The sequence below is a fragment of the Anabrus simplex genome, chromosome 3 (assembly GCF_040414725.1).
Source record: "Anabrus simplex isolate iqAnaSimp1 chromosome 3, ASM4041472v1, whole genome shotgun sequence".
NCBI lineage: Eukaryota > Metazoa > Arthropoda > Insecta > Orthoptera > Tettigoniidae > Anabrus > Anabrus simplex.
Window position 1 is genome coordinate 51,570,368 of NC_090267.1, and position 26,118 is coordinate 51,596,485.

Genomic DNA, 26,118 nt, shown 5'->3' on the forward strand with positions numbered 1-26,118 from the left:
ATCATTACATGACAATTTTGTTGGTTTGTAAGTGATGTAATACAAGAAAACTAAAGAAACCACTGTAAAGCATCAATTGAACCAAACTCTATTATCTCAGATAATGATAATATATTTAAAATATCACTAATGCTGATACATTAACAAGAAAAATTCATGTTTTTGCCTTCATTTTGGCATGTAATACTTTACATTTCACAGGAAAGATGAATTAATACAAAGGATTTTGAGCTTGCATAAATATCTCTGAATCTACTAATGGTGCTTGGTGAGGTGATGAAGTCTAATATCTTGAATTGTTTGTATGTTTATGGACTTCCTATTTAACATGAGAAAAATTATAGCATATAATAATGATTCCCTACATACTTTTTTTTTTACTTCACAACAAATGCTTCTCAAGACCATACAGGGCATGCAAAACATGCATAAATATCTACAGTACCACACTTCTTAATAATTTCCTCTATTTCTTTTCATGTCTTACTGATGTACTTACTGCTGTGGCCACTGGTACCCCCAGTTCAACACACTGCCACCATTTATTTATGTCTGCTGCATCACCCTCCTTGTATCATTCCAGACCTGATCCCACCATCATGTTCTTGGTCTTCCTCGTGGCTGCCTTCCCTCTAGTACACTACACCACTCTTTTTTGATCATGGTATTCCCTTCCTTTCTCATGATTTGGCCTGCCCATCTCAATCTCCTGCTCTTAACCTCTTTCAATCAGGATCTTTAAACAGTTCTGTAATCTCCCATTTAAGCTTGATTTTCAATTCTCCCTCCTTGTGTATTGGTCCAAAAATCCTCCACAATACCTTGCTTTCAGATGATATGATCTTTCTTTCTTCTTTGTTATTCAAAATTCAGCCCTCTGCTCCATAAGTTGGTACTGGACATACATGTGAATTTTGCTGTGGTGAGACAACAGTTCGAAACCCATCAGTTTATTACAAGCATGAAGGGTTCTGTTTGCTGAATTTAATCTGCTCATTTCAATTTATTTTTTCTTTATATATAAGTAAATACTGCCATAAAAGTCTGAGTTACTACTTTTCCCTAACTGTTTCTTTCTCTATGGTTGGCACTACTGTGTCTCTCCAGTCCTCACTTCCCCATAAAACCAATGCCCAACAAATCTTGCACGTACAGTACACGGTCCTTCAGCACAGAGGTAGTGCTTCCTAATACTTGCAAATTAGCAACTTTGCTGTTGATCATATAATACAGTAATAGACATAAAAATGGCATAATGTGAAACTCACCGACTAGCCAGCAGTAGTTCACATTCTTAATCACTCCCATAGAAAGAACATCTCTCCCAAAAACTTAGCTGCTACAGAAAATTTTCCCCAGCCAATTGTCAGAATAGGTTTATTGACAGGACAGAAATTTCATTTTTTTTCAGTTCATGAAATTCTCACTCAGCCTTTCTACATGTTATAACTTCACAGAAGCTTTAGGGGTTATTAATCACATGTACAATATGCCCACATGCCAAATTTGGGTTAATGTCAATTTTTTACAGACTGTACATGTCCAGTTCAGGACAGTAACGGAAAGAAAGAAAGAAGCTCCAGAGAGGCTTGCCTTCCCTTAAAATATTAAAAACCGGGCGAGTTGGCCGTGCGCTTGCATCCGGGAGATAGTAGGTTCGAATCCCACTATCGGCAGCCCTGAAGATGGTTTTCCGTGGTTTCCCATTTTCACACCAGGCAAATGCTGGGGCTGTACCTTAATTAAGGCCACGGCCGCTTCCTTCCAACTCCTAGGCCTTTCCCATCCCATCGTCGCCATAAGACCTATCTGTGTCGGTGCGACGTAAAGCCCCTAGCAAAAAAAAAAATATATATATATATTAAAACAAATTTAAAAAAATGAAAGGTAACAAAAATTACAGTATTCTAACCAGGGTTGTCTACCACAAAACAGACAAGGCCCTCTATAGTCTCAGTAACATATTTTACTCTTTGTAGCTGAATATTTTTGCATTTCTTGGATGAAATAGATCCTCAAACAGAATCATAGTCTTTGCATACTTGAACTTCAACAACTCTGTACAGACGAAAAATTATAAAAGCAAATGTATAACATTCTGACTTTATTTTTCTGAAGCTCATTTTGGTTGATGCTCAGTGTATAACAAATGACATAACTCTTTTCCTTCAGAGCAAATAAGAGGTTTCTCCATGTTAGGAAGGAAAAGAAAAAAAATCATCATAAAATTACAGTTGATTTTGCCTATAAAATTATTAATCCCTGACAATTAGGAATAAGAGGACATATCATGCACATGAAAAGTACAGCTGTAACTGATAATATATCTGTATATATTATATGTATATTTATTTTTATATAATATTTATGAACTGCATTTATAATAATGTACCAACTTTTCCACTCAACAGTTTCTCTAGTTTATTACGACGGACATTTTAACACTGGATTAATTAATTTTTCACATAAGTAGGCCACTAGTTATGCTTCTTTTTTTTTTTGTTCCTTTATAAGGTATTCCAATTTCTCAATAAGTGCATTATTGTAACAAAATAATAAACTACACAAAATTACTGCCACATTAAATGAACGATGATTATTCCAATTTTTTTTATGCAAGTGTGGACTGTGAATTATATACCAGACCCCTTCTTTTTTTGTTGTTGTTACAGTTAATATAATGCAATACAAAAGAATCCATTAGATTTTTATGCTTTTATCCATTTCATGGTTAGGACATATTTTAAATCAGCCAAAAACAACATGATGTAATAATGCTCTTTGGAGCACCAAACTTGTAACTAGGCCTTGTGACAACGAACATTAAATAATCAAATATTCTACATCTTCCTAAATACACAATCATGGTTAACAAATAATCATCTCCTAACAAGATTTATTTAGTCTTGAGTTTATTACATTTCAATTAACTGATGTAAATCATCATTAACAGCCCAAGAACATGTAAACAGCATTTATGTTCCCTTGCAGACATCATCTTGATTGTAAACATAGAACATCAGAAAAGTAAAAGAAAAGTTATCATCCACATGGAACTTTTATATAACTGCATATCAACACAGAAGTCCTGCTCTCCGTAGATAAGATCACAAACCTTCCTCCACTATGGAATGAGCACCTAACAACACAAAAGAAATTATCACTCATTTGTCTCAGAACTCAAAAAACTGTTGCTTAGATTTGTCGACAAACAAACTCTTTTCTGTTTGACTAGCTTTGATGTTTTGCTAGAATATTAGGCTGTGTTGATATTTTAAATATGTTGCCTTATGTCTCACAACATCAAGACCACCATTACAATAATAACAACAACAAAAATATTGCAGCAATTACACTCAGCTAAGAACCCTTGGGATGCTCTCTTCAGTTTCAATATCGTGTGGCTATTTCTAGCCGGGTGCAGCCCTTGTAAGGCAGATCATCCGATGAGGGTGGGCGGCATCTGCCATGTGTAGGTAACTGCATGTTATTGTTGTGTGAGAGTTGCAGGGATGTAGGGGGCAGCAAAAACATCCAGTCCCCAAGCCAAGGGAATTAACCATTTAAGGTTAAAATCTCCGACCCGGCCGGGAATTGAACCCGGGACCCTCTGGACCAAAGGCCAGCACGCTAACCATTTAGCCATGGAGCTTGACCTCTCTTCAGTGCAGGCGGTGTACCGTATTCCCTGTTCACGAGGGGAACTTCTCATTGGGACCACCAAACACAGCATTAACATCAGGCTGAAAGAACATACAGTGCATGTCATTGTCCTCGCATCCAACCAGAACAATCTGCAGAAGCAGAGCACACAGTCTCTCTTTCCTCTATTACAAAGTGAAATTGAGAAAAGCACAGTTCTTGTTCATACACTGCATGTCCTAGGCGCAACCACCAAGCATTTTTGCCCTTATGAACGTACGGGCGGTCACCAGCCCATGTCGTTGGACCTTGACTAGGGCTACCAAAGAGTGGTAAAGTAGTCAACATATTTAAAATGTCTATGCAGCCTAACATCTCTGAAAAACATCAAAGCTTGTCAGGTCACGTTAACTGTGAAAGCCTGCACCAGTATGCACTACCATTTAATTAGTACTTTTACTAATTATCTAGAAGTTGGTTTACAAACTCTGAAGCTGAAGTGAAGGCTGATGATCACGATATCTCTAACCCCTAGTCTTACAGTAACATAAAACGTTAATGAACTTCAAGCTCCAAATTAAGGTATCTGTAACTTCCTGGAAAACTCATACCATTAATAATGTTGTGTGTTGAATATTACTATCCCTAACACAAAACAGATTTCCTTTCATCAGTTTTTGAGACTCTTACTACCTTCAAGAGTTCCATATAATAATAATAATAATAATAATAATAATAATAATAATAATAATAATAATAATAATAATAATAATAATAATAATAATAATGGTTTTCCGTCCCACCTAACTACTTTTACGTTTTTGGAGACATCGAGGTGCCAGAATTTTGTCCCACAGAAGTTCTTCTACCTGCCTATAACTCTATCATCACGAGGCTGATGTATCTAAGCACCTTCCAATACTACCGACTGAGCAGGGATTGAACCCGACAACTTAGACTCAGAAGACCAGTGCTGAACAATCTGAACCACTTGGTCCAGCAATTCCATGCAGCTAATATGTTGAAGGGCATTAAAAATTATGCCTAATGGTTTATCCACATTTAACTGTTCATACTTCTTGAAACTGCCTAAACATTATTGTCTAAACCAAACACTAAGTGGCAAAAACATTTCTAATTTAATATGATAAATGCGCACAAATATACACATTAGACAGACTTAAATCAATTCTCCGTGCTGTATTCCAGTAATGATTTTGTTCTGTTCATACATACACTGAAACGGTATCTGGCACACAGTTTACATGTACAATCCTGTGATGGTTCAAGGTATTCTGGTCTCCTGCAAAGTTTATGATGAAATCCATGCACTGCCAGTCTTGTTATAGTGCTGCGTTGTTTGTTGTTTGCTCCTGTCCAACTGCAGAAGGGAGAGATTGTTGGATACAGTTAAAATTACAATGGCTGATGAAAATACGAGTGTCAGAGGTGGTCCAAACAATCTATCAGATGCATAAGGTCCGTGAAGAATGTGAACGCAAGTTGACTAATATGCAGAGAGAAAATAAAAGGTTACAATCTCCAATGGAGGAGGAGCATGCACCTTTGTTACAGGCAGAAAGTAGGCATGTAAATGAACCGAGGTCTCTCATCTGGTTTTTGACCAAAATGAAGAAAAAAGATTGAAGAAAATGAAAAAAGAGATTGCCAACTTCAACAGAATTAACTTGATAATGTTTTACGGATGAATATTTTCCTTTATCCAGAAATGTTTTGACAACCAGCTTCTTTCTGGCTACAATTTGTCTGTGTTGCACTCTCGAGAGCAACAACTTCCTCTTCCTTTTTGAGGAAGGTTTTCCTGTTTCATCATATATTCATGTAGTTGATTCCGTTGAACATTTTTAAGCAGCGTTGGTAAGATTTGGCTATTGCATTTCATTAATAATACAATTTATTATTAATGAAATGCAACTGCAAAACTACATGAAGAGTATATGGTGAAACAGGAAAAACTTTGTTGAAAAGAAGAAATTACTGCTCTCAAGAAGGGATCGCAGGCAAAAATAGACAGAAGCTGGTTCCAAAAATATTTCTGGATAAAGGAAAATATTGATCCATTGGATCTTATTATAAAACACTATAAAATAAATTCTATGGAAGTTAACATTTCTGGGGCCATTAAAGGAAGAAATTAAAAATTCAGTGGAAAATAAAATTCATAAAATTATAATATAGTGTAGTAATGCACAAGAAATGTCTCTAGGGTATAGAGGTCAATGTCAGGCTTATATTTCAAGTTCCTGAAGATTGATCTGAGGCGTACTTCAATAACTCCTTGTTTGTTAGACTATCTCATCTCAATTTTTGGAGCAAGGACACTTGGGAATATCTACTATGACGACTTGCTGAAAAGCTGTGAATGCTGTGGATGAACTGAATGGTGTGAAACTCTTATGTTTGTCCCCTTCGACCACTCCAGGCAAGCACCACCACAGCACTCATTCACAGTTAAACATTTCCACTGTTTTACCCCATAAAACACCAATCACCATTGTAATATTCCACATTCCACATAAGGAAAACAGGGAGCTTGTATTTTCTAGGATTACTTGAATCAAACCTCAGTTTATACCTGAATTGGAGATTGAAGCATCTCTACAACAAAAAGGAATGTGAGATCTAGAGAAATATTTTTTCCTGATATGCTTTCGGCTGTCACTAAAATAAAAATGCGTATGTTATAAGAATCTGTCAGAATTAGTGTCCAGAGGGAAAAATTCTACCGTTACACATTCCATGCTTAGAGCATATGCCCAAGCCTACTCCGTAACTGTAAACTCAACACATTCATTACTTATCACATTTATGCTTGGTGTTAATTTTCAATTACTATAATTAATTAAATTCACATGCATACAAACATACAGAGTTTTAGCCTTCTGCCTCTTCTTTGAGCATAATCACAAAATATACACAATAAGCTCTGACCAGTATAATGTATATGAACAGAAATTAACAATTAATATGAGATTCTTAAATACAGGATATCACAACCATGAAAAAATGTTCATGTTGTCACAAGATGAGCCGCAAGACCAACATAAAGAATGTTGAAATGTCTACCTGGACTTTACACCTTTGTTTAACGTCATAATTTAGATACTTCTTTGAACGAGCGAACATTTTTCTTTTTAAATAGCATCTACACAGTATTGATGCAAACTTTAAAATATTGTGATGACAGGTTTCATTTCTTTATACATATAATTATTTATCCATAACGAAACCCATCTCAAGGTACACTTAAGGAAACCATCTGTTAGCCAATACGGGCGGTTCTACAACCATGCACCGGAAATATGCACATTAATGCTATGTGATGAAATGTAACATTTTGGCAGTCAAAGCAGTCAGATAAATAGCATGCAAAACACATCTTGTCCAGAAGTTACTCTGCGGTTCCAAGAAAGAGTAAAACAAATGTCTCGTTGGTATAATACAAAGTAACAAGGGTTGAAATAATACATTTCAAACAATATACATATAAATCTACCAAAATGAGCATAATGCTTAAAAAAAATATAGGAAGAAATGTTTCGTTTCTTGCTCTCTTTGTTCACAGTGGAGAAATTCAATGGAAAATAACTGAGAAACAATTTCCATAGCTCTACACGTAAGTGGCACAATAACAAAATTCCACTGTCGTCAAAGTCCGTGGCACACTCAAAATGTTTCTTCTTCATTTTTTTTAATATTTCATTATACTACCTGAATATCACAACAATATGAAAATCTCAGAGGCTGTCACGTCACGTCTCGTCTCGCACACGGTGTGGGGGCAGCCTGCACAGCAGTCCTGCATGCACTGATATGAGAGGGAGGGGGGTAACACACGCTTGCATTACAATATGCAGCACGACGCTGAACAGCAACTGCTCCCGCCGCCCTTGCTCTTCTGTCGCTGATCTGAAACACATCACCCATAAAGAGGTCACGTAATCAACAATCATACCAAGGAAGGAACAACATCAGCAATAAATGCAATTTACAACATTCAACAACCAAAAAAACTTTCAACAAAAACAGCAATGATACTATTTAAAACAGCTATAGGACCAACAACTCATGGAATCCCTATAATCTGGGATAAACTTAAAATTAACCATCTGATAATGCTAGAGAAAGTTAAAGCTTGTTATATGAAACGAATCCTAGGTATCAGGAAGACAGCACCATCAAGACTGACCTATATCTTACTAACAGGAACTTTCTTCATGGAAGACATTAGAATGCAGATACACCTGCCAAACATTAAAGCCTACGAGAACGCATTCCAAATTCTGATATCCAAACGCAGCTATGTCTGACGCGACTTTTATTCAACAGATGCCATAATAATGGATGATTGGAAAGAAGAAAACTGCGAGCTTCGACATGTAATAACTAGAGCCCGGATTTCCATGCACTATCAACTCTCAAATGCATGCATTCGTGCACTATCATATGGCAAAACATGCACAATAAACTGAAAAATATGCACCATCAAAATCCAGTTCCTTTAGAAACATTATACAGAAACTACCCTAATTTCTCTAAATTGTCTTGATTTAAGCCCATCTGTTTATCAGTCAGCACATTCTTAAGCACAGAAAATGATCTTTTTACATCACAGGAAGTGACAGATGCATACTTCAATAAAGACATTTGGACAAAATGAGGTCAAATTGTACATCTTTTGGATTTTCACCACAATACGTCTTCTATAAGCTTGACGAATTCAAAATCAGGATTTGAACTAATTAATTTGTAAAAACCAGAGTTTGTAAGCTGCTATCCCAGTAATGCGGTGCCACAGAAGTGCGATACAAGTTTTCTTTTGTTTGTCTAACAGACGAAAAATGAGCCGTCAATGATTAATGCACAATTTACGGTTCAATTTATAGCAATGCACAACTGTAAAACTGGGACACCTTATTCCTAAGCATTAGATATCGACGTGGGGACTTCCGAAATACATCATTATTTACTCAAGCAACAGATAAAGTGTTTGGTTAATTGGATTATAGGACTTGTACCGTATGTAGGCTACTAACTTTGATTGTCACATAGGATGCCAGGAATACATTCTCTCCGTCCCTCAGTAATAGATATACTATAGCCTATAACGTGGAAAAATTGTCCCAAATTCTGCACACTAACATTCAGAAATGGCACTATCATGCATGTTAACAATTTATATGCGTCAAAATCAGAATAAAAGTCATATTATGCAATATTAAACGTCCAAATATTTGTTATTAAACCCAAAATCTTCCAAATATGCATTATGCATGAATTTTCTCCTAAAATGGCCAAAACATGCAAACATGCACAGAAAAAGGACGGTTATTTGGAATTGTTAAGTCGTAAAACGAATATTTGCAAAGTTCGAGAAGTGTAGCTAGCTTATTGAAAAACATGCATTTGCATGGAAATCCGAGCTCTAGTAATAACGCTATATGCAACACATGGTTTTCATCACAGGTTCTGCCAAAAGAGATTTCATCACCAGCATGAAAACTAAGCGCTGTGTGCGTGCGTGTGTGAATTGTGCATGAACACTGTGAAAGATATCACACAAATACCACCAGTAAAAGACAAATATCAATAACAAAACTAGGACTAGAGTCATGTAATATGTAGTTTTTGCATTTTGCACATTGTGTGCATTTTTCTTAATAATATTAATAATAGTCATAGTAGATAATCTCAAATCTATTTAAAATTATATAAGAATGATAATTTGTTAAAAGGGCATACCTCCATCATCGCTTAACTTTTCAATATTAACAAAAGCCTGATTTATTTTGCAAATTTCTTCTTTATTGCCTAATTCTTATTCCCCTTTCTGATGATGACCACTGACTTAAAATCTATTAAATTGAACAAACTGATACTTCAATTATTCAATTACACTTTTGAAACATTTAGACTTGCACTCTTAACAAAAATAAAAAAATAAAAAACTGATAATTCTTATTCTTCTTCTTCTTCTTCTTCTAGTGGTTCTATAACAGCAACTCGTTAGTGAAGTATTTAAAGATGAAACTTCAAACTGAAAGCATAGCAAAGTTGTTTCTTCACTGATAACTATTGGATTCCCAGAGGCTATCGTGCAAATAATGACTTTTATGATGATGGTGATGATGCTAGGTCATCGGCCCCTAATGGTACGAAATGAGACGAAATTCAATAACGATTTAAAAGTAAAAAAATTCATCCAATGACCAGAATTCAAAACGTAATGATGAAGAATGAATGGATGAATATGAATTTAAAACAATCAGTGGATCTGACCCGCAATGCCTCACCTTCCCAGAAACTATATTACTGACCATGGGACTGTTTCCAAAGCACAGTCCTGAATTGATGATGCTTGTCTAAAGGGGTTCAAATCCAGGTCAACGGTTCCTCATAATGGTACTTATCACTAGTAAAGTGGAACCATGGTATTTCTTAAGTTGCGGTATTAATCAAAAGTGGCATAAACTCACGGTGTTCCAAACATTATGGTACTACTCACGAGTGTTGTTCGCCGCACATGTAACGCAGACCTAAGGTGTTTCTCACATAATGGAGTCATTCGTATGCAACGCAAACCCATGGTGCACTTCACATAGGTGGGCTAATCACAGGGACTCTCACTATCCTGTGGTGTTTCTCACATACCGGTAGTAGGTACTAACCACAGGCAACGCCCAGACCCGTGGGGTTTCTCACATAATGGGACAAATCACAGGCAACAAAAGCCCGTGACGTTCTGCATATAGCGGTACTAATCACAGGTTCTCGAAACCCACAGTGAACTGCTCTCTGCTGCTACTAACCACAAACCTATTGTGTACCTAACATAGTGGTACTACTCTGAAGTAAAGGCGACTCATTGTGTTCCCTGCATGATGGCACTAATCACAAGTAGTTTCATGGTTCTAATTTAATCATCTCTTGGTCACCCCTTACGACAGGCAGGGGATACCGTGGGTGTATTGTTCGTCTGCGTCCCCCACCCACAGGGGGACTCATTTTTGAAGATTTTTTTTTTTTTTCCTTTTCAAGGGTACCAATAGAATAGCTTATATTTTTAGGTAGTTCAATATATTCTTTTAGACAAACATTCAATATATGCTTGAATAGCCCGTAGATTATGACATACCCACAATATATCTAGTATCTGAATTATAAATGAAGCGATGTACTGAAGTTATACTACAACGGATTCAAAAATGCAAAAATTTTTTTCAGTCTGCCAAAACTAATGCAAGATTAAGAAAACACTGGAAAATGCTTGGAAAAGAAACTATTTAATTAATAACAGAATGAAATGTTTCATTCCTGATAGAATGTCATAAGATTCTATCAAATCACTTATTATACACATATAATTTCAGTACTGTTTATGTTGTGTAAATATAACCGACTACAGTATAAAATTGCACATCCTCTTCTCAGCTGTTTAGCCTTGACTAAATCATGCAATCCTTGGCGTCACACCACGTTGTTGTCAATATATATTTTTTGTTTTTGTTTTTTGTGACAAGCACCTACAATGTCACTGGTTTTTGGTAGAATACAGTTACTGTCTCTCCTTTTTTATTAACATTGTTTACAGAAATATTGTTGTTTAATGTTTTAATGTACATTCTGAATTAATGAAAGCTGAAAGGAGTGTGAATAGTCGTACTGTAATTTGTTGGCTCAATTTAGTAGAGTGAAGAGCAGAAAATTTTTTCCGGTGTGTTTAATCGTAGAGGTTGTTTTGATTAGCTTTTCCAATGATGTGTATTTCTATTGTCTCCTTTAACCTTGGTGCCGTTACACCTATATTTTTGTATCACCAACTGTACACGGGGGGACTGGGTACCCCAAAAAGAAAATTCATTTTATAGATTATGATCCAAGATGTATTAAAAGAGATGCTCAAAACAGAAGGAATAAATCCCTTTGAATACATTATTACCCATTTTCAAATCAGAAAAGTACTACAATCACTAAAAATACAGAAAATCAAGATGTTTACCATTTTTTCAAAGGCCTTCACCACTTTTTTGCAGTTTGAGATTTTACTTAGCACAATGTGGACATATCACCACCATATGGTTTCTGCACACAAACACATTCCTCTCAGACAATTGTTGTTTTGTGTCTTTGAATCTTGGACAGACGTTGCAACATCCAGGGTCTCATTAGCTCTTCTGCCAATGTAAAAAGGAATTTCACTCTTGGTTTTGCGTTGTGGTCTGCAGAAACAGTATTATCTTTGTAGATGATATAGGCATTCACACATGCAATGTTCAAAATACTATAAACGTGGCCCTCGCCTTGTTTTTTTGACTGCAGGTGTATGTTGCAGTCATTTGATCTAGAACATCAACTTCCCCTTGAGTGCAGTTATAGAAGTGGATGCCTTCTGACAGGCTTGAGTCTTTCATCATTCAACGACCCTGATGCATATTTGAAAGCAGTAGTACATTCCTATTTCTTTTTGGCACATAAGTAATGCGAGTACCTTGGAGAAAACATAAACATAGTTGATCTGAAGAAGCTCCTGTGAGATCTGTGGCTTATTTTTTCTCAATGTCACCACCAATGTCGGCTTATGCTGTTGGAGCATGTCAATGAACAAGGGAGTTAACGAAAACCAGTTATTACTGTGATATTCCGATTACTGCCACGAATGGTTTCAGACAATTTCTCTACAAAGAAAGTTGCTTGAGGTTTGCCTCCAGTATCCATTTTTCTTCCAGTATATGATATAGCATTGATCATATTCCCATTTGAAGTATTGCACATCATAACTATCTTCAGTCCATACTTCGCAGGCTTGTTAGGTATTGTAAAGGTTCAAATCCTGTTACAAGCATTCATTTGTATTATTATTATCATCATCATCATCATTATTGTGTCTGTATTATTATTATTATTATTATTGTAACTATTATTGTTTGATTCTATTCTATAATCTGATTTTGCTATGTATTAATTATCGCTTGCTTTATTGTATTTAATTTATTGTGTGTGTGTGTTAGCATTAAAACCATGTAAAGTGAGACCAACTGCCTAATATCAGATATGGATATGTTTTGTGAAACCTTTTGACATTGCAACATATGGTGTAATACTGCTAACATAACTGTCGAGTCATCGCTCTGTCATTGTCTGCATTTAGCAACGACATATTTAGGGAACTCCTAGGGTGCCTCAGGCTATTTCAACACAATATATAACATTTGTAGCTGGGTGGGAGTGACATATCTATTTGGAGCTCTGACGGGGGTGTTATACCATGTGTCAACTAATGGCTATGTATATGGGCTGTATCCTTTAGCGGCAGTCATTTGGATGGAGAGGCCTCCGTCGGTCAGTCAGTTGGAAGCAGTTTGTTGGAAGGAGATGAATAGAGACTTGCCATGAAGTCAATTGGAGTCAATTGCAAGGAGACGAATGGGGAACAGTGATATGGATACGTAATCATCAGTGACCAAATGGATTATATGTTCGGAGTGTGTTTCATGTATCTGTTCAGTCGAGTTCTTGTTTCAATTCGGTCACAGCCGAATACTGAGTCATCGTTATACCGACTAACAGTTATCAGTGAATTACTTGTAAAGTAGATTGTGAAGTGTAAATATAATTTCAAGTCATACTATATCTCATTTGTGAAACTAAATTAGGTTTGAGATACCTACAGCTGACACCAATTCAAAGGAATACGTCGTAGTGACACTCAAAGTGTTCAAGGTACAATAAAGTGAACCAGTGAGGGATAAATTTCTTGTACAACTTTTAAATGTCCGGACAAGAGGATTTCAAATTTTATGCCTAGAGTTTCCTTCAGTTATAATGTCAGAGTTTTATATTCTTTTGAATTATCACAGTAAATATCACTCATTAAAGTCAATTTTTAAAGAATATATTTTGTTTAGTATCAAAGACAATTGACTGTTTTATTTCTATAGCAGTTCAGATAACCTCACATTTTAATGGGGAGCAGAATGCCAATCTCCTTTTCCCAGAAGCTATATGTTATGCTGTCAAAGTAAGCTTATTACCTCACACCCTAGAGATATTCAAGTCTCATTCTATTATCGTTACATCTATTTGTAGCTGGCGCCCGTCAACAATTGAATGTGTAAGTAATCAGGTAAGTACTGAGTGTGAGTACATAGTCCAACGATTGAGTATTTTACTGTATTTTATTTTAATATTTTTCATTTTAATTCAGTTTCATATTTTAAAATCAATGAGTAGTAGTCACAGTACAATTCTTGACAAATTCTATCCATAAATCACTGATTGGAGCAAGAGGGTCAATTTACTTTCTAGCATGCCGTGCCATTTTGTCATCAAAACGTAATGTATTTACCAAATATTCAAAGCGTCTCTGAGACATAACGTTTCTCGTTACACAAAGTCCAAGAGTTTCCGCTGAGGTGTGATTCTGTTTTTGTGTACCAAAGTACAGAACAAGACCGAACAAGGCTCTGATCTCAGCTGCTGATGTTTCTCCAGTACAACTTTGATCATTATATTTTACCCTTTGAATTGAAATTTCCTGATTAGTAAATTTTACATCATCATCATCAATCATGCTTTTTGTTATGAACAGTTCAAAGATATTTACTTCATTTATCTCAGCCTTTGCAATTCCTTCGGGGTGAGACCTAATGACAACTATATTTCTTCTGGGGGTTCTGCAAGTTCTTGAAGGGGTTTGTGATGTCCACCCATAACCATTCTTGCCTTTTAGAGAAGTTTTGTCTGGCACTACGCGATCAGGTAGAGTCTTTGTAACCTGCTCTTCCTGAGCACACTGCACCTGCATACGACTAGAAGATGGGTCAGTGGAGTTTCCGGCCTGAATATTAGTGTCCATAATTCGAGGCTTCTTCCTCTCATATCGTTTGGGCTGTTGTTCTTCTTCTTCCTCTTCCTCTTCTTGGTTGCCTGAATCAGGGACGTATTCATCTTCTGGAGTATCAGGGGAAAAGATATCTTCTACCACATCATCTTCAATGAAGTCTGTTTTACAATCATCATCCGGGATATCTTCAAAATCATCACTGGTATGAGGCTCAGGCCTGCACAATTCCTGCAAAATTTCTTCATTTTCTAGGCAATCCATTTCACACGCTCATTACACCAAACAAAAGGTTATTCTTTCGAGAGCACTTTAAAACAAAGTGGTTATCATAATTAAAATGTTTCATTAACCGTACACTGGGGTACTGTATGCCCCACACCGTCGCTCACTAGAGGGAAACTGAAAGCTTGTCAAGGTCAAGGGGAAGTCACTGCGGCGGGAGACCGTAAGGCTTGCCAACAGCGAACTATTACAGAAATAAAATTCTCTGGGGCATACAGTGCCCCGGTGTACGGTTCCAAGGTTAAACAAAGTGAGCGTTTTTCCTTTGTGAGACCGCTCCAAGCGTAACGGCCGATCGATACTGCGGTGAACGGGAGTCGAAATGTCCGCAGCTGCGATTGTCGCGTAAGTTATTACTAATAAATAACAATAACAAACACTAAAGGTAATTTTCGTATTTTTTTTCGGTGGCGGTTTAAAGTCGTACTAACACACTGAAGGTTTCCAGCGACGCCAGGATGAGAAAGAGAATTGGGAAGGTAGAGGCCATGGCCTTAATTAAGGTGAAGCCCCAGCATTTTCTTGGTGTAAAATAGAAGCCACGGAAAAAGGTATATTTACTCACCCCTGTCAAGCAAGAAGATGCTGGAACTGCCTCACTCCATTTTCCATACATTTATTAATTAATAATAATGTTATTTGCTTTACGTCCCACTAGCTTATGAAATTAAACACCTTCTGCAGATTCCTTTTGGGCCGATGACCTTCGATGTTAGGCCCCTTAAAACAACAAGCAAGCAGATTCCTTTGAGAAATGGAAGGAATTACTTCACGAATGTTATTTTCTAAGTATCAAAAGTGTGTGGATTTGTCTTGTATACTTTTTCCTCCCCCCCCCCCCCCTTCACTTTCCTGAGGTAAAAATCACAGGGGGCTAAATCAAGGGACCAAGGGGGGTAATATGTTAGTGATGATTCTATCGTGGAATATTTTATTTAATTCAGGGAGACAGGCTATATGTGCTGTTTCAAAATCCTGTTGGAAAGTAGCAATACTACGTTACTCCACTGTTAATTAATGGAAAAAGGTTTGCAAAATATTCCGCGTATCACTATACTGATTGTTTTAAAAAATAGGGTCTATTATTCTCTCGCCACTAGTGGCGCACCACACTCATATCTTCTGATCCTGCAGGGGTTGCTTGTGAAGCAGGTGAGGTTTTTCTGAACTCCAGTATCGGCTGTTTTCTGAATTAACAAACCATTTAAGTGGAACCAAGCTTCGTCCGTAAAGAAAATTAGATTGGGGTCAGTTTCTCCATCATTCACGCTGTTCAGAATCCATCCACAAGATTTATTCCTGGACGCAAGGTCACATAGTACAACAGCAATTTACAGGGTTTTTATTTCAGTAACTTTGGAGCCGTCCGAACTAAGGAATAGGAAATTCCAGTTTGCTGAGAAAGACATCGAAGTGATTTTGTTGGGGAACGTTCCACAGCATATACAATGTCATTTACGGTTTCTTCTGCGAGTACCGTTCGTGGCTGTGTACGCTTTTTCACGAATATTTTCCCTTTGACGAAAAATATTTACCAATCTGTTAATCGAAGTTCGATTTGAAAGCTGAATATCAGGAAATCTCTGTACAATACGAGCTTATTCGGTACGCACGTACTTATTGTAAATAAATACCCTGAGGAACAGAATACCTGAACTGAGCTATATTAACTTAATACACTATCCCCTAACGGATAGTTAACACACAAGAACATGAGCGTACGTTCCTGTTCGTACTGGGTTCCTCCCCTCCGGCTGGCTTTCGATCATGGGAAAAAGACGTGCAAGATGAGAACTCCAGAGTTCGGAGAGCTGAGCGTGGAACGGTCCCGCAAAGGATAAATCACGCGGAATTTTATGATCTGCTATTATTTTCAATGTGTACTGATTTTAGATATACATGTTCGACAGACTGACAAACTTAAAATTTATAACAAAGTTGAAACCGAAAAGGAAATTTCTTCCTCTCTAACAAAACAAACACAATACCCTACTATCCGTCCGTTTCGATGAACCTTCGAGAGAAACAGCTGTTCTCGTATAGAACTTGATCCAGTCTTACTTATTTTATAACTTTAAGGACTGGCTTTCCTTTTTCCTCCGCGAGAACATTCATTTCGTCCGAAGTACCCCTTATGCTTAATGTTGCTTTCCAAGGTTTGAAATTTATAACAAGCAAATTTCAAACAGCATATCAGGCTTTGACCTGACATGTACTGCCAACTCAATCGTACAAGTACTTTGTTAGAGGCAGATGCCCACGACAATAGACTTTTTAACACAATACAAAGGAAAGCATTTTAAACTCGTTTATAACTGAGATATTACTGTCCTTTTAACATAAAATGGCTCATTTACCTTTACAGTTTCAAAATCAGTAAAAAAGTATTTAATTAAACAAATATCTAACATCTCTTGTACAGGATTCGAACCGGCTAACCACGGTGTCATATCATACAGGTCATGGCCACCAGGCGAGCTCTTAAATCGATTAGTTGGTATGATGAAAACTTTGATACGGCTATTTGTGCAATCTTTCAATCTAAACAGCTATACTGCTCATTATGAAAATTACAAGGCACAACTCAGGCAATGCTTTATACACGAACATTGATGGGTGAAGGGTATAAGGAATGTTATCTCTCGATGATTTTGTGACATGTTTTAAACAGTAGGTGAATGGCCAAAAGCAAAGCGCTCCGTACAGGTTCTTGGAGGAGTAAAGGCTTAAACTATTCGTAACTCTGATTAGATTTAAGCCAGGTCACCTTTGTTCCTAGGAATCAACCTTGTAATCATCCTTCGTTTGTACCGAATGAACTTTTGGGTTCCTGTGCCTCTCCGGAAGTGAAAATCTTGCCTATTTTTTATTTTGATTTCCTGAAGAGGAATCAAACCCAGGTCGATTTGGGCGAAAGACATCTCTTTACCGTCTCATCTAGGCAGTCGAAGTGCCTCATTCAGTGCCACTCAATCTGTAGCATTTCTGCCTGGGAGACTGATCACCTCGGATCGAGTAGGGGTATTTCAGTCGCCTTGACAAAGAATACTGTAATGTATTCGAAACGTCGGCAAACTGTACGTAATGTGCAGACAACTACAACACGGTTCAACCCGGAAATTAAATTAATAATTCTTCACACCGTGGAAGCTGCACTTCTAAGATGTAGAATATTTTGTTTCTGAATTACGAATTTGACTACTTCGATACAGAAACACGTGAATTGGATAAATAACCCTTTGAACAATTTTTGTTAATACGGAAAGAAAATATATTACATGTATATACTTTATTATTTTCTAAACATGAATATTACAAAACTAAATATTAAAATAGCAATTGTGATAGTTATAAGTCTGTCATAGATTTTAAAGAGCGTACAATTATTTTATGCCATTTTTCAAAGGATTGTTATACTTATTAAAAACCTTTCCTACTCTGTATAACGACGAGCTATTATCTGCAGGAAACCAGTCTCGTAACATAACAAAACTGTATATCCGAACACCACTACAGTCTCGTGCGCGTCGGATGTCTGAACAAAATCAAATGAAGTTCCGACAGATGATGGAACAGGTTCGAACGAAGTTCCAATGTGTAGCCAAAAAATGTCAGCACACTCGGAAGTTATGAAAATGAAAAACTACGATCTGTTTTCCAGTCAGTGACCGGGTCAGGGATGGAATGAATGAAGCCCCATCTAGCGGTGAGGATAGGAATTGTGCCGGCTGCCGAAGCCTGTCGCACTCCTCTGGGGCAACGATTAATGTCTGACAGATGAAATGAAATGATAGTGGAGAGTGTTGCTGGAATGAAAGATGACAGAGAAAACCGGAGCACCCGGAGAGAAATTTGTCCCGCCTCCGCTTTGTCCAGCACAAATCTCACATGGAGTGACCGGGATTTAAACCGCGGAACCCAGCGGTGAGACGTCGACGCGCTGCCGCTTGAGCCACGGAGGCTACACTCGGAAGTAATATCAGACGCCAATTTACGTCGGTGAAGATTTGGTGAAAAGTTCAAAACGCACAGTACATGCATGTCTGCACGACAGCGGGCCAGGTTGGCAGTGTAGTGCATAGCTAAAAATAGGCCAGTTGCGATTTGAATTAAGCATAATTCAAGGAGCAACCCTAAGTTTCATCAGGCGGAAATGTTGGAAGGAGCGGCTAGGTCAACCAGGACGTTGTCTGCTATTTTGAAATAAGGAATGGGATATACGTATAGGTTTAGCCATTAACTTTTTTGTCGTAAGGGTCGTTCGAAAATGTTCGTGATTTTTACGATAAAAATTCGGGTAAGAAATAAGTAATTTACTAGTATTACGTCGCACAGACACAGATCTTATGGCGACGATGGGATAGGAAAGGCCTAGGAGTAGAAAGGAAGCGGCCGTGGGCTTAATTAAGGTACAGCCCCAGCATTTGCCTGGTGTGAAAATGGGAAGTTACGGACAACCATCTTCAGAGCTGTCGACAGTGGGGTTCGAACCCCCTATCTCCCGGATGCAAGCTCACGGCTGCGGGCCCCTAACCGCACGGCCAACTCGCCCGGTTTGGGGCTTATTACAGAGTTTAATAGGTGAGGGGTTGCTTCTGAACTGTAGGCGACAGTTGTAACGTGAGCAGGTTTTAGGTCCATGTTTTTGTAAGTATATTTCAAAAATATGGATCTGTAACGGAAGCGATTGCTAGAATGATGGTAGGCCTAATGGATAAGAGGATAATCACACGGTTTTTGATAGAAGCATAGAATAGTTCAATAGAAGCTAAACTTGTGATGCAGTTAAACGCACTAGTGTTCCCACTAGACATATAATGGAGAATCAGAAAGAGAATGATATGTTTCCTACTGTCATTGAGGCAATACATATTTGAACAATAGTACGAGGTGGCTAACTAGGGCAAAGACGAAGCTATTGAGGAAGTTAAAGGTAAGGATTCTTAAGTTTATAATTCAGAGGATAGTTTAGTGTACCTAAAATATTAATTTTGAGAATTAATGAGAAGAGTAGTATTTCTTCTGTCGAACATTTTACTGCTCAGTTACGTCAAACTATCCTAGAGATTCATAACAAGTTTAAGTACCTTGCGAGTTGGGTTCTGGCAAGTTCTCCCTGGGCACCAGGTGCATGACAGTGGTTTTGCCAAACGGCAAGCCCAGAGCTCCCAACGTCACATTGCTGTGCAGGAACCGGCCCTGGTAGATGAGTCGCAGGATCTCCGCCTTGGCCACTGCCTCCTCGGCCCAGTCTGTAACATACATGGAGAGTTTCGTACATCTAAGTTCACTGAAAACTAACCAGCATAATTAATAATTATATACTCCGTCACAGCACTGATAAAAAAAAGGTAATCTTAACAATCAGCCAGTAAAATACATTATTAGGATACAACTTGATAGATTATGCAAGCTGACACATTATTCCTTAGGATGAAGCAGGGTTAAAGCACCCTTCTACAGTTCCGTTTCCCAACTATTATGAGATTTACTGTAAGGCTTCGATCACATTGGACGCACGCTTGTGCAAGTAATTTGGTGGCGCGCGCGTGCGCAAGCTGGCGTGAACAGCAATGTGCTCACACTAAATGCAAGCAGCTGCAAGCAAATACCGTATTTGGTGCAAGTTAATTATTATAAACAGGTCAGTCGAACTGGAGATGTCAGATGATGACATTGTTTTGGAAAATGGTGTTTTAAAGTTTTTATTTTCGGATGAGCAGGAAATCAGGGAAGAGTGGGTAAACGAGTATTTTTTGGACAGAGAGGAAGATGGAGAGTATGCACGAATATTCAACGATTTGCTTAGACAGCCTGATAAGTTTTTTTGAATACTTCAGAATGATACCAGACACTTTCTACTATATACTGGACAAAATCACACCTAGAATAAAGAGGCAATCTAATTTCCGAAAGTGTGTATCACCTGAAGAGAAGCCACGATGGTCAGAAATCAACTGAGATCACGCACGCTTGCAACTACAAAACAAAGATTTTTGTTTCGAAGTGGAGTCGGATCAAGCTTGCGCAAGTGTGCACTTGCTTGTGGCGGGCAGTGTGAACTGCGATGGACAAGTCACCACTTGTTTCTGTCACTCTCTTGCAGATTTTGTTTATATGTGCATGCTTGCGCACGCGCGCGCCATCAAATTACTTGCATAAGCGTGCCTCCAATGTGATCGAAGCCTAAATCAGCCAACGGCCGTAGCCGTGTTGAAACACCGGATCCCGTGAGATCTCCGAAGTTAAGCAACATTGGGCGTGGTCAAGATTTGGATGAGTTGACACGCGCTGTTTGGTGGGGGGTAAGGATATGAAGGAGCGGAAAGGAAAGGCACACCTCTGCGGAGGTTCGGACCTGCCTTCGGGCAGAATACACCTTTACCTTACCTTACCTTACTGTAAGTCAAAGTGTTCAGCATCATTCTTAAATTCCTGCAGGATAGTTGTCGTAAGAATCTGTTTCGAATTGCAGAGATTAGAATCACCTAGAAACTATCGAAGAAAAAAAAAGTATAACGAGAACAAGCTATGGTATTTTAATTCACTAGTCATTGTACGAATTTTCTTCATTGCAAATCAAACTGTGTCGTCCTTTGCGGTATAGTGGTTAGTGTGATTAGCTCCCACCCCAAGAAGCCCTGGTTCGATTCTCGGATAGTACCACTTTTCAAATTTCGTGACAGGGGACTGGAACGGGATCCACTCAGCCTCAGGAGGTCAAATGAGTAGAGGGGGTAGTGGCTTATGACTGGCTTGAGAGCGCCAACAGAAAGAATAAACTTCTCCAGGGGAAGGACTTGAACAAGGACCTCTCGGCTGATAGGCTCGGCCCATAGCAAGCACGCTGAAGCCTACTGTGTGTTAGTGTTTGATGTTCATTTCTCGGCATGGCTCTCAAGCCCGACCAGGCCATGTGCAGATTTTGCAACACCGCCTCGTAAAGCCCATTTGAATTCGCCCGCGAAGCGATCTGATTGGCTAATTTCAGCAACTTATGAAATGACAACAGGGTGATATATCGACGTGATTGTTTTACATTGCCCATCAGCATGACCGACGCTTTAACGCTCGAATAGTCGGTTCACGTTGTTTCCGACCATCCTGTATACAGTATGTGTGTGTTGTTAACCAGCGAAATTCTTGTTACTCATTGAGTTTTCCCAGCTCTCTACTTTCCACTCCACAGAGTGAATGTATTTCTCTCTAGCTTCAGTTGTAAATTTATTTATAATCAGAGAATAGTTAGTGTATCGTGTGACTCGTAAATCCTATCAAAGAATTACGTATTATCCACCCATCATTGACTCTACCACGAGCGAAACGACAGCGATGTTACAATGACAAAAGCTTTCCCCAAAGTGGCACTTTATAAGATCTGCTTGCTACTCATTCTGACCTATGGACTGCAACCCTGACCAGTAGGAATAACAGTCGACTACAAGCAACAGAATTGAAGTTGCCACTGCTAATTTCACGGCCCGTACTTATATACATGATATAGGCTTTTGGGCTTATGCCATGTCAACAAAATAAGGTGAAATTCTTTACATTTCGATGAGAACTTTGCTCTGCGTCTTCAGAAGACAATCTCGACTGTTTACGAGAAAGACTTCTTAAACAATGGGGTTTGAATTTAGACGTTATAATAGAAGTTGAAGTGGTACGTTCATTCGTCACCAGATGGCTCACTGGACGCGGTACAGCGGTAGCGTTCGAAGCGGAAGCTGACGTTTCGGTGTTTTCCAAAATCGTACGTTCCTCATCGATAGATGTTTCATTCCAGGTTTGTGTCAATGTCATACTTTCATATGTGTGTACACCTGTTATGTGACCCTCTCAGACTGATTCTGATGGTTCCGCCAGGTTCCGCTTCGAACGCTAGCGCTGTACCGCGTCCGGTGAGCCATGTGGTGATGAACGAACGTACCACTTCCACTTATGATATAACGTCTACATTCAAACCTCATTGTTTGAGAAGCCTTTCTCATGAACAGTCGAGATTTCCTTCTGAAGACGCAAAGTTTTCTGCGAAACGTAAAGAATTTCACCTTATTTTCTTGACACGGCGTAAGCCCAAAAGCCTATTTCATGTCTAGAATTGAAGTTCCTTAGGTCGAGCATACAGGAGACCAGAAGAGACAAAATCAGAAATGAATCAGTTTGAGAAACGATGACCTAAAAGATTAACGGTCTCTGTCATGGAGGGTAAGAGAATCAGGGGAAGACCTAAGCGACGTTGGTTCGACTCAGTTTTTAATTATTCGAAGATGTGGTGCGTATAACTAGAGCAGCGAAAATGCTGGTTACAAATAGAGGATTGTGGAGGCACTTAATCCATCGAAGAGGCTGGCAGGCAGAACGCTGAAAGGAATACCAGCCTATAATGAAGATGTATTATTTATTATGCGGCCCTGAAATTTTTTAGATGTTTAAATTCTTCCAGCTCTGTTGAACATCATTAAATAGTACCTACTAGCACGTTTGTTCCGATCCCGGATCTCACTCGGAAGACAATAGAATATCGTGAGACTGTCACCTACACACAGAAAATTAATTGACGAACAAGTAATTACAAATTACTCTTAATTAAACAGTTGCTTCGTGATCGGCTGAGCTGTGAACGCCCCGCCTCGCTTCATGCTCATTATGTCACGATGGAGGATAAAAGAATATATGATCGACACCTATGCGATGGTGGGCCTTCGCAAGCCCCGCGAAACCTTAGTAAGTGGAACCCCTGCGAATTAGCCTGGGCTCTCGTTCTGGAACTTGGGAAGGTAGTAGTACAAGACATTGAATTCTGAAAGTACAATGGTCACATCAATTGCAGATCCCCCACCCCACCAACCGCCCCTCCTGTGGGTGAGGGTGCTACAATACACCACAGTATCGCCTGCTTGCCTGTCGGAGGTGACTACAACGAGATACTGGGAATGTGTGACGGCAATTACGGTCTCCCTAGCTGAGTCTGTTATTGTTTACACTTGTGTCAGGATCGTCACTTTCGTCTTTCCCGACACAACGCAACTAACAGGGTTAGAGCCTGAGTCATCAGGGTGGAAAGCCAACAACTAAGCCTCTTCGCAATCACACCCTTCAACTGTGCGGATTTCTGTCGCTGAAAACAGATTCACATAAGAATATAAAACATCTTGTTAGTGCCTGTAGATCACCAGTTCTATTACAACTAGATACAATTCTTGTTCAAGCATTTCTAAAGCTCCGAATTCAAGTACAGAACACAATTAGAATAGAATTGTTATTCAGTCATTAATAATGTTATATACAAGAGATCCCGTGGTTTCCCATTTTCACACCAGACAAATGCTGGGGCTGTACCATAATCCACGGCCGCTTCCTTCCCATTCCTAGGCCTTGCCTGACCCATAGTCGCCGTAAGACCTATCTGCGTCGGTGCGACGTAAAGCAAATAACAAAAATGCATACAAGAGACATTGCCAAGAAATACAATCACAATATTCAGAGGCTAATAACAATATGTAATGTCAGTATACACTGCCTGACAAAAAACAAGTTAAGCACCCAGGAGTGTTTGAAAGTGAATGAGACTACATATGCTGTAAGACCATGTGCCTTCACTGAACTGATTACATATGGGATGAAAGAGACAAGGCCGTGGCAGTTACGGGGAGAGTGTTGGCGCCAGGTCAGTAGGGTGTCGCCCCCTCCCCCCCCCGCAGCCTGAGGCTACTTCGTCCACAGTTATTGCAGCTGTCCCTCCAGATCCCGCAGGTTAGTACTTGGACGGAGTCCCCTTCCAATGTCATCCCACACGTGTTCAATGATGGAGAGGTCCGGGGATCTTGCTGGCTACGGGAAGGCCTCAACATGCTCTAGGCCAGGGCCTCTCAAACGCCCAAAATCTCACGCGTGCAAATAGAGGCGCAAGAGCTCCGTACACTGTGCATCGGTCCCGCTCGGCTCGGCTCGGACCAACGCTTCGTTTCTGGGCTACTCGGCTAAGCTCGGCTCAACTCGGTTCCGATTTGGAGCGCTACGGAGCAAGTGAGGAAGAGGGAGACAGGGGGAGCGTGCGAGACAGGCGCGGGGAAAGAGAGAGACAGCGCTATTGGTGCAAATCGAGGAGTGGGGGTCTGGACTCTGGTCAACAAAGCGAAGTCGTCTTTTGCACCGTGCACAGTGCATGCACCAGGCGCATACACGCTGAGAGGCCCTGCTAGCCAGTCCATAGACACATGCTGTGTGTGGACGTGCATGTTCTTGCTGGAACACTGTCCCAGGGTGCTGTGCCATAAGGTGTTGGACGTGCGGACGCAGAATGTCTACGACGTATCGCTGTGTTATCAAAGTCTGCCGAAGAACTATTAGAGGTGAGCTGAACGCATATCTCATGGCTCTCCACACCATGGTGCCAAGGATTACGCCTGTCTGTCTTTCCACAATATGAGCAGGATCTGCCCTCTGCCCTCGACGCCGCCAAACCCGCACACGATGGTCATCGAAGGTTATGGAGAAGCGGGACTCATCACTGAACATGATGCGACGCCAGTCGTCCTCCGTCCATGCCGCCCGAGCAAGGCACCACTCCAAATGCAGACGTTGGTGTGCTGTTGTCAATGGCGACCGCCCAATCCGGCGGATGCGAGTCGTCGAGACACTGCGGGAACTCTCAGGATGTTTTTTTTTTTTTTTTTTTTTTTTTACAAGTTGCTTTTACGTCGCACCGACACAGATAGGTCTTATGGTGACGATGGGACCGGAAAGGGCTAGGAATGGGAAGCGGCCGTGGCCTTAAGGTACAGCCCCAGAATTTGCTTGATGTGCAAATGGAAAACCACGAAAACCATCTTCAGGGCTGCCGACAGTGGGGTTCGAACCCACTATCTCCCGAATACTGGCCGCACTTCAGAGACTGCAGCTATTGAGCTCGGTACAGGATGTGTTGTATAATCTCCAGTACATCTTCGCGGATGGCGGGTGCCGAAATTATGGGATCCCGCAATGCCTGCCGCACCATACGACGGTCCTCCCTCAGGGCGGTATTTATTGGTCGACCGAACCTGCGCGACATAACTGGGCGCCCTCATGTACCCATTGACTCCAACATCGGGTCACTGTGACATCTGGATGGCCTACATGCCTAGCAATTGCACGATACGACCAACCAGCCTGATGCAGTCCCACTATGCGGCCTCTGTCACTTGGTGGATATGCTGTCTCGCCTCTGCGAGACATCGCGGGTGCTTCGTACTGTACGTAGTCCTCTCTGCAGCAGTTGACTGGTAACAATAGGATGGTGCCATCACGAACGCACTCTGGTGGGCATTCTACACATTACAGATCAT

The 26,118-nt window shown here is 39.7% G+C and overlaps 1 protein-coding gene across 1 annotated transcript in view; it reads right to left on the reverse strand.

Moving 5' to 3' along the window:
• Positions 1–2,312: 2,312 nt before the first annotated feature.
• The window catches only part of UBL3 (ubiquitin like 3), a 177,440-nt gene continuing 153,634 nt past the window's right edge, over positions 2,313–26,118 (reverse strand). Inside the window, exons 3-4 of the mRNA XM_067143768.2 lie at positions 19,876–20,040; positions 2,313–7,572 (exon numbers count right to left, since the gene is read on the reverse strand). Coding sequence (XP_066999869.1) covers positions 7,508–7,572; positions 19,876–20,040 — 230 coding nt within the window. The 3' untranslated portion in view covers positions 2,313–7,507. The remainder of the gene's footprint in view (positions 7,573–19,875; positions 20,041–26,118) is intronic.